The sequence below is a fragment of the Cotesia typhae genome, unplaced genomic scaffold (genome assembly GCF_013202065.1).
Source record: "Cotesia typhae breed Kobodo isofemale line unplaced genomic scaffold, CoteBio_Ctyphae scaffold_121, whole genome shotgun sequence".
Lineage (NCBI taxonomy): Eukaryota > Metazoa > Arthropoda > Insecta > Hymenoptera > Braconidae > Cotesia > Cotesia typhae.
In genome coordinates this window covers 805018-819878 of record NW_027423773.1, presented here as the reverse complement: position 1 = coordinate 819878, position 14861 = coordinate 805018, and the positions used below count along the sequence as shown (strand labels likewise).

Sequence of the window (14861 nt, the reverse complement as noted above, 5' to 3'; positions counted from 1 at the left end):
AAGTACTTTGAAGGTTTGCACTCGACTGCCCGTGTATAAAAGCTCAAACTTTTCTTAAAGTGTTTTTCAAATGGACAATTATGAGACACGTCCCTTAACTAAGTTGCTGAAACTGGGTAAAAAAAATTTTTCTTTTTCTTATAATTACCTTTATTTTTTTTTTTTTTTTTTTTTTTTAAGTTAATTTTTTCAACTATTAATAAATAATTATTATTTAGGTTTTACAAATTATTAATTAAAAAAATATTAAGAGTAATTAATAAAGTGTTCATTTATCGAACTGTTGAAATATAAATACTTGTGTTATCTAAGTATTTACCGATATATAACACAACTGAATGAACTTTCACTATTTCTAAGTGTTATATATGTAGAATACTAATAACAAACATAAACTTGTAATTAATTACTCCTGCGGCGGTCTTATCTTAATGAATTTTAACAATAAATTTATTTTTAGTCACGAAGTAAATTTGAAAAAAAATTTTTTAAGGAAAACAATGGAATAATAGCATAATTAATTGATTTTACGCATTTGTATTTTTATATATAGATAGATGTTTAGTTGCGGTGCGAGTATTTTTAGGATGAGAACTTTGACGGGTAGATGCAATCGATGGATCATAATAGTTGAGTCATGACGTATGCAGATGGAAAATATATGCCGAGTGAAGGGTATTGACACTTGGCATGATAAATATTATAATTTTTTATTTTTTCAGCCTTTCAATAATAATAATTATTAAAAAAATTTAATAATTTATTTTGACTGATAGTTTGATTTATTATTTATCGGCTAATTAGATCAATTAAAATTGAATTATTGTTTTAGTAATTATTGACACAAGTCATTAAATATAATTACTTATTATTTATTTATTTAAAAATAAATTTATTTAATAAAAAATTTTTTAAAATTATTTTTTTAATTTTATTGAAAGAAAAAATTAATATTGTAATTAAGGATTTAATATTAATACTCTTGCATCAACATACTCACGAAACAATAACCACAATAATAATGATAATAAATAATAAATAATTCTTATCACGCAGTAGACAGCAACTACTGCAGTCACTTATTGCAAACTTATGCAGTCAGCAATATAACCAGGATACAATAATTCTCATATACATATCTTTCAATACAGAATATGTATATATTGATATTCATATAAATTTTTATACTAAGGTACATTATAATATCCATAGCTCAGCAGGTTTTCAACTTCTCATTCTCCCTTAGAATTTAAATAAGTAATATTTTAAAATAAAATGAAAAACAGTAAATCCAATTTACTTATCAGCATCTGAGAAATAGTCTTCAAAGAGATATTTAAATATATATGAAAGAAAAAAAAAAAAATTAGCTTTATACTAAGATGAAAACAAATAAGTGTAAGATACAGTCATTAATTTTTTAATAATTTTTTTTGTAATTTTTATAGTTAAAAAATTTTTTCTCTAGATACATAATTAATAAATGACCTTGTATCCTGTCAAATAATGACATTTTTAAAAATCTAAGCTCATCCCGACATTATACTCATCAAGACCTTTCATTTGAGTACCCACATGCATTTTTCATATATTTTATATATTTATATGAAAAATATATAAAAATTTCCATGTGGGTATTCAAATGAAAGCTCTTTATGAGTATAACATCAAGATGAGCTTACTTTAAAAAAAAATGTCAATATTTAAGAAAGTACAGTGTCATTTAACAAAATATTTAATAAATCAAAATAATCACTTACCTTTTTTTTTTGTCTTAAATACTTTAATTTAAAAGCTAAATTAATTCTAATTAAATAAAGAATTATATTTAAAAGTCAGGTATGATAAATGATTTTAAAATAGAATTTTTAATTTATCGTGATTTTTAATTTTTTTTATAAAAAAAAATTTATAATTTTTAAATTTGGTAATTCGGTTTATAATTTAGCAGATTTAATTTAACATTTGTTCTTATTATTTTAATATATATTTATTTATCTTAATAATAATAATAATAATAATAATAATAATAATAATGAAAAATAATAATTAATAATAATATGAAGTGACAAGATAAAATGCGCTTGCGTATTTACAATAAAATACAATTTTACATCTTAAATTATTTATTTAGAACATTTTTAATTTCTTATTCCAAGAAATTATATTTTAAATTTTTAACTAGTATTATTTACAAAAATTTATAGATATACAATTTATTTACATATATTTTTATTAAGTACCCATGGTTAGTGACTTGACAAAATTTTTTTCCAAAAATTTTGAAAGCCAAATTAATTTTTTTACATGGGTAATTTTTTAAAAAATAAGCGTTTGACTCGATTTATTTAAAATAAAATCGAGCGGACAGTCATTAATTTGATGGAAAAAAATTTTTATAAATTTTTCGTAGTCATATAAATTAAAAAAAAAAAAATATTTTCCAGCAACAGCAGTCTTGAGCAGAAAAAATCTTAAAATTCTGCCCAAAAAAAAAAAAAAAAAAAAAAAAAAAAAAAATGAATCACACACATAAAAGCTGTTTTTAAAATAATATTTCCAGTCTTTATTATCCGTACTAATTTAAAGTCTGCTCGGTGATCTCTTCCGTCTCCCAGAATAATAAACAAAGTATGTACAAATAGCGTGGGAGATAAAAGAACAAGAGGCCATAAAAAGGATAATAAATTTAGCAGACATGCTACCAAGATTTCTATTCAAAATAACTGGTACAAAAATCTTTCGCATAAAAAAGGGAACCTCACCTAAACAAAATAAGTACGCGGGTTAATAGCGCCCTGATTGGCGGGAGGTTCAGGGATGGTGCTGTAGAGATGACTGCCTCTGGAGGAGAGACTGGCGGGTCTTCCATTAACACCATGAAGAACACTGTAGCCGTGATGTTGATGTTCGGCTCCACTGTCTTCGTCCTCGGTCCTGCTGGAAGCGGAGCTGACGTAGGTGGACTGCGTAGGCGTGGGCGTAGGAGCATGATGAACTGGAGCGACCAAAATGCCATTGGGTTTCGTCCAGAGATCGTTGGGTGCTGAAGGAGCGGGCGTGTAGCGTGCAGGTACCCTTATTCCCTGCGCTCTAGTTGATCCCGGACATCTGTCGGGTTTTTTCCCATTGCTCTTGTCCTCCGGGTCGGGCATGGCGAATCTGAGCTTCTCCCAGAACCGCTTGTCCCCCCAGACAATGACTTCGCAGGTTTGGAGAAGCAACTGCAGCTCCGGGTCATTTCTGGGCGCCTCTGTTGCCAGGAGGATCACCACCCGACGTCTGCGGGAGCTGGGTCTGATGGTCTCCAGGGCGCAACGCAACGCACTCCTGAATTCCAAGTGCTGCCACTCGTTGGCGAGGAAAACCGGTGAAAACACCAGGACAATTCTTCTCGCTGCTCCAGCAGCTGGTGGGAGAGCCTCTTGGGGCCTTGCTGGAGGCAGGTCGCGGTAGTGAAGGCACAGAGAAAGACCTGACTGCTCCAACTCCGCTGACAGACAGCCAGAAACAAAGTCCTGGTCACGCTCGTTGTAGATTATGTACCCGTCGTACAGCCGGTCACGCTCTTCATCCGGCAAAGCCACCCGCTTGCCCAATCGCCAGCCGTATCTTGAGTGGAGCCAAAGTTTGACGTCCTGCCGGAAGGCAAAGGCTAGCGCTATGGCCAGACAGACCACTATGATGACAACCAGAGCTCCAGCCAGCAGTGGAACGAAATTGTTTGAACTCTTGGTTATTTCACGAGAAACTGCCTCGGTTGATGGATCTCTGCAGCGTCTCAACGCTTCTGCTAAAGTTTCTGTTCCGTCTTTGCAGTACATTTTCTCAGCATCACCGTCAGGATGCTGCGCCAGCCACACTTTAAGCTTAGCTGTGTTTATACACTCGCAATTCCACGCGTTGCCTTCTAGAGCAACATGTGCGCCAGCTCCCGCGTCTGCTAGCGCTTCCCACGGGCGAAAATCAACTATACGATTGCTATCTAATCTGAGAACTTGCAGGCTCTTCATTTTATTGAAGGTCGTGTTGCCTACCATTGCAATAGCGTTGTGATCTAAATACAACTCGGACAGCTGTTCTAATTGATCGAATTCAAATCCCCGTAATTCACGCAATCCGTTGTCTTCTAAATGCAATACTCTTAATGAAGGCGCACCGTTAAATGTACGATTGTGCAAGGTATTTATTTTGCTGTTATTTAAAAACAACACTTCTAAACGACGTTTACCGATAAACACATGACTTCCAAGGTCACCAAGATTATTACCGTCTAAATAAATTTCCGTAGCGTCCATTGGTATTCTTTCTGGCACCATTTTATAACCACCATTTGAACAATCAACAACGTTACTTGACCAATTGTGATCGTGGTAACAAGAACAATTGTCTGGGCACGTCATTTCACAATCACAAGCGTCAAAGTCACAACAATGACACAGTGTAAAACAGTGGGCGTCATAATGACAAAGAAAGTCTTTTGGTTTAAGTGATAACAAGGGTCTTTTGGGGCTCGCGCGCTTGTGCACCATTTCACACACTACCGCATCCAAGTCCATAACACGTGGGTGCTGCCTTAACCGTGATAGTTCGTTTATCTTAGGCAGCCACTCCATTGAACAGTCACACAAAATAGGATTATCACCGATATAAAATTCAGGAATATTACGATCCATTGGTACTTCCTGAATTCCTAATGCCGTTAAATCTAGATGACGGATTTCATTACCGTAAAGCACAACTTTCTCGAGACTGGTCTTACGTAAAAAGGTGCTAGGAGCAACACTGCGAATGTTGTTGTTGTTTAGAAACAAAGTTTCTATCCCATCTGGAATACTCGACTCCATGATTTCAGTAATAAGATTCCAACTTGCGTCCAGCATCTTGATCTTTAAGTTACCGTGTACAGTGTAATAATTTCCTAGTTCACTTATCTGATTGTTGTGCATGTCCAGCCATTCTAAATTAGCCGGCAAGTAACTGTAATCGAACCACAGCAACTTATTGTCCGAAATGTTCAACCAAACAAGCGTGGATGCGGTCGTAAATACCCCGCGAATCTCGGTCAACTGATTACCGTCCAAACGTACCGCACGGAGAACTGGATTGTTTGCAAAAGCATTCTGTTCGATGTGTCTTATCGCATTGCTCGCTAAATTAAGCACTTGGAGAGCTGGCAGTGTTGAGAAAGTATCACGGGATATATTTTCTAGTTTATTGTCCACTAAACGCAGTCCATACAGTTCATTTAATCCATAAAAAGATTCATTGTCCACTTTAACAATCTTATTGTTCCCCAGATCCAGTGTCTTCAGGTCCTTCAACTCGCGAATCGATTCCGGAATTTCTGTGAACAAATTTCCGCTTAATGAAATATCCTGGAGGTTGCTCATGTTGCTGAAGGTCCGTCGGTGGAGAATCTTGAGTTTGTTTGCATCCAGGAACAATTGCATTACTGAATTCAATCCCAAAGTATGAGTGGCTTCAAATCGCGTGATCCGATTGTGGGAAAGAGTTAAAGATTGCAAGTTCTGCAATGAACTGAAGCATCCGTCCACCAAGATGTCAATATTGTTATGCTCTAGCTTGAGAACCTGAAGGCTGACGAGTCCTTTGAAGACACTGGCGTCTATTTTGGTTAGTGCATTGAAGGACAGGTCAAGGTAAACCAATTCACGAAGGCGTGTGAACGTGTCGCGGTTCACCCAGTTGCTGGTCAATTCATTGCTGTTGAGGTCCAGGTTCTTCAGGTTGGTAAGATTGTCCAGCAGACCCGGAGCTATCACTGACAGCGAGTTGTTGCTCAGCACCAGCTCCAGGAGGTCTGAAGTGTCCGAGAAGAGTTCAGGCGGCAAGGCGACCAGTCTATTGCTTGAGATATTAAGCTTCACCAGCTCTCCAAGACCTGCTAGTGCATGATCGCCTACATGACGGATCTCATTATCCTGGAGCATCAACGCTTTGAGATTCTTAAGCGCGACGAATGAATTATCTGGTAAAACACTAATGTCATTGTCACTTAAATCCAAGGACTTGAGGTGCGGCGTGCAAGCTGAGGTCCAGTCCGTAAATCCAAGCGACACAGTGTCCTGTAACTTGTTACGCGTTAAATTAAGTTTCTTCAAATTAGTAACTGGACACAGAATCTCAGCAGGTAGAGTCCAGATATTATTATCCGGCAAATAGAGTTCTTGTAACGCATCAAGTCCTCTCAGCGAGTCCCGGTGTAGTTCTAGGGTCATTCCAGACCAATCATTGTTGAAGCTCTGCAACGTCAGCAACTGCAGGGTCTTTAACGTTGCAAATGCACCCGCGGGTACGTAACGCACTTTACACTTCTCAACCTCCAGAGTTCTGAGATTCTTACAAGCCCCCAGGAAATTTGTGTTCTCAAACTGGCTTTCAAAGAAGAGAACGTCATTGCACTGTAGTTTAAAATTCTCAATCGACTCTAATTGGATTGATGAAAGATTTCCGATTATTTCTTCAGCGCTCCCGATAGTCCGTAATTTACAGCCGAGGGTCTGGATGTCGGTGTTTGAATTTGACCAGTTGCAGCCACGAGGGGCCTCTAGGCTCGTTATACTGCGGGCCGTTGTAGATTCATAGGTTATTGTACCCAATAAAATAATACCCAATAACATATCACACAACGACATGATGCCTGATAATTTTAGACACTAAAAATTTTATATATTATTCACTATTCGTCACGCACTCATCACAGTAATTAATATATTTAAACTAAGTGTTAGTAATCCATTAAAATACTGGCATCGCGTGAATTTTTAAAGCCACCGGTCTGACATTTCGCGTTCAGCGACGGTGGATAACTGACAATCGGCGATGCGTGAGTCCACCAAGACGCTCGCTACCCCCACTACTGGGTATCCCTACTCCAGGCGCCACCGGAGATTCTCGGAATCCCTTCCCGAGTGCTGTCTTTGTTTAGGGTTACTACGTAACTGTGGACCCACCGTTGATGTTCAGTGGCGGGGGAGGGGGAGGGGGAGGGGGGCTAAGGGTTGCCGAGTGAATATCCGAGTTTAGTTGTGAAGTGAAGCTGAGCCTAGAGTGGGGTGAGGAGTGTGTATACAGCCAAGAGGGAAGGGGAAAACAAGAACGCTCGACTATGCTACTTACTAGGTAAACATTAGAGGCACGCCGGCACTTGTGGGTGAACATCAATACAACTGGACAACTTAAATATTTCACAGGAATACTTTTTACCTATATGTTTATTTTATTTATTAGCAATTGTTTTAATATTTATTGTGAGTTAATTAAAAGGGGAAGCTTTCAAAGCATCAAAGGAAATTTTATAAAATTTATTTTTAAATTAAAAATAATTTAATAATCTATTTAGAAAATTACTAATTGAAAAAAATTAAGAAATTTTTAATAGAATAATTTTTTAAACGTTTTCAATGAAAAATTGGAAGCTGCTTTATGTAGGATATTCTGATCATTTCTTATAAGATGTTTATATACCTCTCTGTTTGTATGTAGGGTAAAGGTACCTTTTTAGTCACTCTACATCAAAATTAGTATATAAATATAAATCTGTATAAAAATTATAAAAATAATACTTTTATATGTTTCGTTAAATATTTTTGAAATTTTGTTCTTTTGGAAAAAAATGATACAGAAATTTTTTTAAATTAAATTTTATTGCTGGAATTAATATAGAAATTTAATTTTGGAAAATTTATCAACTATTTAAATAGCTAGTAAATTTTTGATAACTTTCGAATGAATAGACTAGTTACTTAAAATTATTTATTACAAAGGTTCTATCTTTGAGTTTATAATTAAACTGGGTGATATTTATTAACTACAAGTTGTCTAGACTTGAGATTGAACGGCTATTGATCAAACTGTTGTTCGACAATGTACAATTCAATACTTAATTGAATTCTGATGCATTTGTCCAAATTAATGTTTAATTTACTAATTCGATGTATTAACAGTCTTCATAAAATTTTTAAAATATTTATTTTTATGCATAAAAAATTTTTTTAACCCAAAAAAAGACTACTTGAAATTAAAAAACGGCAGTTAATTGTATTACTAAGTTGTTAATTATATAAAAGCAATGTACTTGACATAAAAACAAATTTTACTAAGTGTAATAAGCATTTAAAACGTCCTTGGCCATCTGTTTGACATCCAAGCGTCTAGCTAAACAAATCGCAGCCTTATATACATACACACATTTATACACACGATGGATGTACATAAAATGTCATATATATCTGCTCATCTTGTATCTTGTTATTTTATTTTCTCAGTACAGTCTTGTCTCCCTTTTTATTTTTCTTAGTTCTTTGGTGCTTATCCAATTCAAACGAACCGCTCAGCTTGTCGTCTAGCACCCCACACGTGTGAAACCCATTTTTCGTGTGCCCCCATGCTATTTTATTATATTATACTAAGTCGGGATTTAAAAACATGCTTTACACCCTCGTTTAGTTAAAAAAACAAATTTTTTTTTTCTCAAGCTTTAATTAACAATCTCATTAGCGTTTAGATTTAAAGAGAATGCTGTATTGGGCGCGTTAAGAGGAAATTCGGGTTACGGTTCTTCTTAAAATGTAAGCAAGTCACTTTATTCCAAAATAATGCATTGGTATTTTTGGTTAGTCGTGGGATTTTTGTTTTACGGTGTTTTACGGTCTTACGGGCATTACACTCATTGAGAGCTTTCATGTTTGTCAACATATATGTTGATAAACATGACATATATGTTAAAAAACATGATATATACCGATCATATCTGACATATATGATGATATATGATCATAAGTGACATGCATGTTAATGACGTATCTGATCATATGTGACATGTTTGTCAATAAACATGATATATGGGTTCATATATGATCATACATGACATAACTGATCTAATTCTAAATTATTTTGACAGTGATTTTTTGTAAATTTCAAACTTCCGAATAAATATTATTAAATTTTGTAGGTCTTAAAAAAATGACTATTTAAAATAAAAACTAAAAAAAATGACCATGACAACAAAGAATAGACCCTAAAGTGTAAAAGTAAGCGATAAAGAGACTAATAGGACGTTATCGAATTAAAAAGTGGATGTACACGTCAAGGTAAAGACATGTCAGCTCTTCGATCATTCGAACGCTCACTCAATCTTGAGAACTTAACTCTTTATAAACTAAACCCTTTTAATCTCATTGAGTCCCTCAACTGAGCTGCCTCGGTCGGTTTTCAATCGGACTGGGGAGAGTAGAGTTTGATCAGGATCTCGATCTCATTCTTGGCAACAACGTCGTTGTCGTTGAATTTATTTATTCTTTTTCACAGTTGTCTGTTGTATCAATTCCTCTTTCCACCGATGCCAAGATCGTACTCCCCGTCCACCGTCCACTGTCCTTAGCACAACAACTGTAGTAAAGTGTATGGTTATGTGTTCTCTTCACTGTAGACTTTGGTACACTCTGATCTGGATTTACTGTCCAAGCTAACCGCTATCAAACACACCGATCAACGAGGATTCAACAACGAGACCGATAAATCAGGCAATACACGGGCAAATCAGTCGTTTCGTGTGGCCTTGTGCCTTCTCTACTTATCCTCCTTCTACTTCTTATTCTATTCCCGGTTTATTTTGTTCTTTAACTTGTTCTTTCTTACCAACAATTCGTGTTGCGATATTTTCTTGGCTCCGATTATATTCTTTTCCCTTTCCCCTTCCTTTTCTTTCTATCCCAAGCTTACCTATATATATATATATATATATATATATATATATATATATATATATATATACCCTTAATTTTATTTTAAAACTTGTAAACTTGTTGTAGTCCTTGTTTCGTTTTATTGACCGGTACTACAGCTATAAGTCATTCATTTCTTCTTCTCTCATTTCCATTCTAAGCAAACACATTCTCCTTTATTTCATTTCAACTTTTTTGCACAGCTCTGCTCCTTTTATCGTTAAGTAATTGCTTTCAAATTGACAGCAAGTACTTTCAAACGCTTCTTTTTTTTTTTTTTTTTTTTTTTTTTTTTTATTCCAAACTTTTTATCAATAAATAAAAACTTTTGATCGATATATATCGTTAATGAGAGAACTTCTTTTCAAAGAACTATTTTTAATATTATTTTTTAGAGCAGAAAATTTATTTTAAAGGGTAATTAATTATTAATTATTTTTTTTACACAGAAACACTATTGTAGATATTAATATAAAATTTATTTATTAAGAAAATAAGCAAATATGCTCTATCTCTAGATTTATATAATTAAGAAATGACCTTATATCTTGTCAACTATTGACATTTTCAAAAATATAAGCTCATCCCGAGATTACACTCATCAAGACCTTTCATTTGAGTACCCACATTAATTTTTCATATATTTTATATATTTCATATATATGTATATATGAAAAATATATAAAAAAAATGCATGTGGGTACTCAAATGAAAGCTCTTGATGAGTGTAACACCAGGATGAGCTTATATCTTAAAAATATCAATAATATATGTCATATTTGTCAAGAATTTTTCAAAGAACAAAGAAGCACTAAAATAACCACAAAAAAACTTATCTCTAAGCATGACAAAGATAATTTGTTAAAAAAATGAATCTGGTTAATTCTCAAGTCAACAACTAAATAATTCCTGACAGAGCTAACGGGCTGTGTAGTCTTGTTAACGTGATGTAAGCCTGGCAGCTTGCCGATGGGCATTCGTATGCGAATCTCCATGGAGAGTCTTGAGTGTACGAGTAAATTCTCGGTATGTGTGTGCATATATGTTGAGGTTAGTATTGGTATTGGGGCCCCTCTGTCCATATGCCCTCGGAACATTTAACAAATTATTCTGTCGACCAAGCAGAAAGAGTTATGCCACCGCTCATCTTCATATCAGCCTTTTAAATGCAGTGCTCTGGCCACCAGTCATCAACTTTAAGCATTCTGTTCTGGAAACGACTTAACTACACATATCAATCTAGATCCTCCATTTTAGAGTCTAGAGCCTGGGATCTAGATGACTCAATAATTCAATGGTCCATGAAAAATACATCTCACGTCGTCAGGATTGTTAATAATTGATAGGGTCTTCTGAGATCTTAACTGGTAACCGTAAACGCTTTGGATTCACTGATGCAACTATGTACGGCACGCTGATCGTTACTATTTGCATCAATATTAAACGAGATGCGGCCCACACTTGACCTCACGCGAGTTCAAACCACTAACGCTATCAGGTCAATCTATCCAATGTGCTCAATTTCAGACCCGTCTATTTTAGATTTCGGGATTTTAATTCAGACTATGTGGGAGGTGTTACATTAAACCAGAGGAATCTAATCACTTTTTTATGCTATTTGAGAACTAGGTTGGATGCAAAATTATTTATAACCGGTGCTTGATTAATCTATCTTTGACTAGACCAATTTACGTCAATTGAAATTGACTAATTGCTGATCAATTTAACAAACTGAGACTTAATTTAGGTAATTATAGAGAAAATCCATTTTAGAAATTTTTTACGTAGGAGTTACAATTTTAAAAAAATTAGTTATTAATTGTACCGCTAGGCAGCGCCGTGGCGCTTTTTTTTCTCGCTTGCAGAAATGTTATTTGTTATTTTTTCACGTTATTATTATTTATACACAGTATTTAATTTTATTTCCTCAAACCAATTGTTGAATTTTAATTAACGTTCCCAAATTTTATTAAAAAAAAATAGTTATTTCATAAAAAAAAGTCCAAAATTAACTCGATTTTTTTTTTTTTTTTTTTTTCATTTAAAAAATCTTAGAACTGAAATAAATATTTACAATGATTGATATCAGCTAGAATGTGAGTGAGTTTATAACGAAGTAATGACTAACTCGAAACGTGATGCGAATGAAAACAAATAGACTCCGATAAAGCAATGTAAGTGACAAAGGAGCGAGTTGCGAATTGCGGGTTGTGGTTCAGTTGACTTTAACTCGCGGATTTTCGATTATTTTTCACTTAAAAGTATGTCGGGCGTAATGATACCGAGTATTAAAGTATTAAGTTGACGCAGCACATGGGACATGCCCGATCGAGAATTGCATCTGCTTTTGTAACTTAAACTCCCTGTGCTTGGTACTCTATGGGCTTGTGTGGTTTGTTGTCAGCTCGTTGCACAATTACAGAGAATTAAAAGAACCGAGCACTCGTATATACTCTACACTGTATTTGTGTTATGGTATATAACGTGTGGTTGCTTGATAAATCTAGTGTGGGTTACATTGGGATGAAAAAAACGAGACGCGTGCACTGCAGCCACTCGCACATCTGTAGGTTCTTTTTTTTATTTTTTTATTTTTTTCTTTTTTTTTGCGATAGACAGACATGTGATCGCTGATCGAAAATGTTAACATCAGAGGAATTTTTTTTTTAAATATTTTTTTGTAAAGGCTTGGAATTTTTTTAAGAAGATCAAAATATCCTCCTGGTCTAAAAAATGTCTGTAAAAAAATTAAATCAACTGTTTTTTAATTTTTTTATTACGTAGATTGAATTTAAAAATTTTTAAGAAGTCTTAAAAATCAAATAATTCATTTTAAATTCTCAAAATCAATTTTTACAAAATAATAATAATTTTCTGATGTAATTAAGACATACGTAAGTAATTACGTAAGAAGTGATATGAGGTTAGATGTATAGCAAAATTCAAGAGACGTTAGTGAGCAAATGTTAAGACTTTATAATACACGGTGGCATTAAAACAATGATAGAGAGCAAGTAACTTTACAAGTAGGAGAAAAAAAAAATTAAATACGTCTATTGGCATTATGATTGCCGTTGATATGTGTAATATAACTATTGTGGGTTATAGTTTGTTAGGTATTATTATATGGCAGAGTATGGTAAAAGTGAATCTAAGAGAGTATGGAGGTCATGGAGTAAAGAGTAGTAGGGTGTGTTAAAAAATTCATAACATACACTCGACGGCTAGTACTCTAGTAGTGGAGGTCACCCAAGTTCACTGAACGCTAGTTTATAAGTTACTAAACAAACTCGTTATCTACTCGACAAAATTCATAAACGTTTTAAGTTATTTAGTAACTGGAAAAATAATACTTTAATTTGTTCAATTATAATGAAATTTTTTTTTTTTTTTTTTTTTTTTTTTTTTTTTTTTAATTGTATTTACTGATAAGTTATAAAAATCTAGTTGGAGCTCATGAGAAAAATAAATACGGATTTTATGTATTGTTATTTTATATTTATCTATTTCATAAAAATTTTACAAAATTTTTAATTTTTAATTTTTTTTTAAATAAAAAATAATTAATAATAATAATAATAATAAAATTTCGGTAACAGGTAGAATTAAAGCACAAAAATTTTTTAAAGATGATAACATATTTATCAGAAATGAATCATAGTGCAAAGAGAGCTCAAGTGTGGATTTTGAAATAAATAAATAAAAAAAAAAAAAAAAAAAAAAAAAAAAAAAAGTTATTGTAAATGTATATCAAGTGTCTTTATCAATAATGGTTTTTTGATAGCCAGATAAGTGATAACATGAATAAATACATGAAAGAACAGCGTTTTTTGTGATATTACTCTGTTCGTATCATAGATATCAAGATAACGGTTTATCAAATTTATAAAATAACATACTGCTAGTTATTTTTATCGATGACAAGACTCAGGACAATTGAATCTATGAGTAACTCCTACGTGATATAAATATAAATATGACTTTCTTTTGTGGAAACAAAGCAGCGTACTTGAGTGGTCGAATTTTTAAAACTTCCTGGAAATTATTAAATTTAATCCACGCGGCCTAATAATTAATAAAAAAAATTAAAAAATTTTTTAAGGTATTTTTTTACTGACATTTTTTACAATAGAAGGGTCCTTGGATCTCCTTAATAATTAAAAATAAATTAGATTAAAATTTAGTTAAAAAAAAAAATTCCGCTAGGTGGCTACCGCTCTCATAGTTAGAATTTTAAAATCTAAGTATTTAAATAGATCCACGAAAAGTAGTCAAATTTTTTAAACTTCCTGAAAATTTGTAAATTTAATCTACACAGCCTAATAATTAATAAAAAAAATTAATAAACAGTAAATTTTATTAATTTCATTTTTTATTAATAAATCAAAAATTTTATGAATTAATTTTAAAATATATAAAAAAAAAAATATTTTTACGTATGATTTTTTTTTAGACATTTTTTACACTAAAATGGTGCTTGGATCTTCTTAAAAGATAAACAACTATCTCAGCAATAATATTTCACACAAATGGAACTTTCTCAGCAAGGCTTGCAAAAAAACTAAGTATCACATGTGCACAGGTGGACCAAGAAGCGAATATGACAATCGTGATCACAACACTCTCCTTAAGGTTCATATTACATTCACGTTAAGCTCATATTACGATAATACGATCGTCAAATCATCTGACCCTTAGTCCACGTGCAGCAATAATTACTTGAAGTATTTACAATCTCTGATTCTATTTAATGTACCTGATGATTTAAAAAGAAAAAAAAAAAAAAACTCTACGTAATTTTCGATAATTTCTTCATAAGTTTAATAATTATATTTATTAGATAAGTACTTGCCTTTTTTGTTACTTCGTTTGGAGAAAATTGTTATATGTAACACTTAAAAAGTCTAGTCGAGTGTTAATTTGTTAGATACGGTCAAGAATAATTGAGATGACATTTATTCAAATTTCAAACGCGAGATAATGTGAAAGTGATCATGAGAGCCGTTTAAATGTTTGAAAATAAGCATCGAGTTAATTGGAGATAGCCTTGAATGATTTGAAACTCATTTTATGTTTTTAGTTGGAAAAAAAAAAAATTATTTTGTGGACTTT

The 14861-nt window shown here is 33.0% G+C and overlaps 1 protein-coding gene across 1 annotated transcript; it reads right to left on the bottom strand.

The window, feature by feature from the left end:
- Positions 1-2004: 2004 nt before the first annotated feature.
- On the bottom strand, positions 2005-6838 carry LOC141533678 (toll-like receptor Tollo). Its single transcript, XM_074252681.1, has one exon. It carries the CDS (start codon positions 6657-6659, stop codon positions 2766-2768), a length of 3894 nt encoding a protein of 1297 aa, XP_074108782.1. The 5' UTR covers positions 6660-6838; the 3' UTR covers positions 2005-2765.
- Between the last annotated feature and the right edge of the window lie 8023 nt (positions 6839-14861).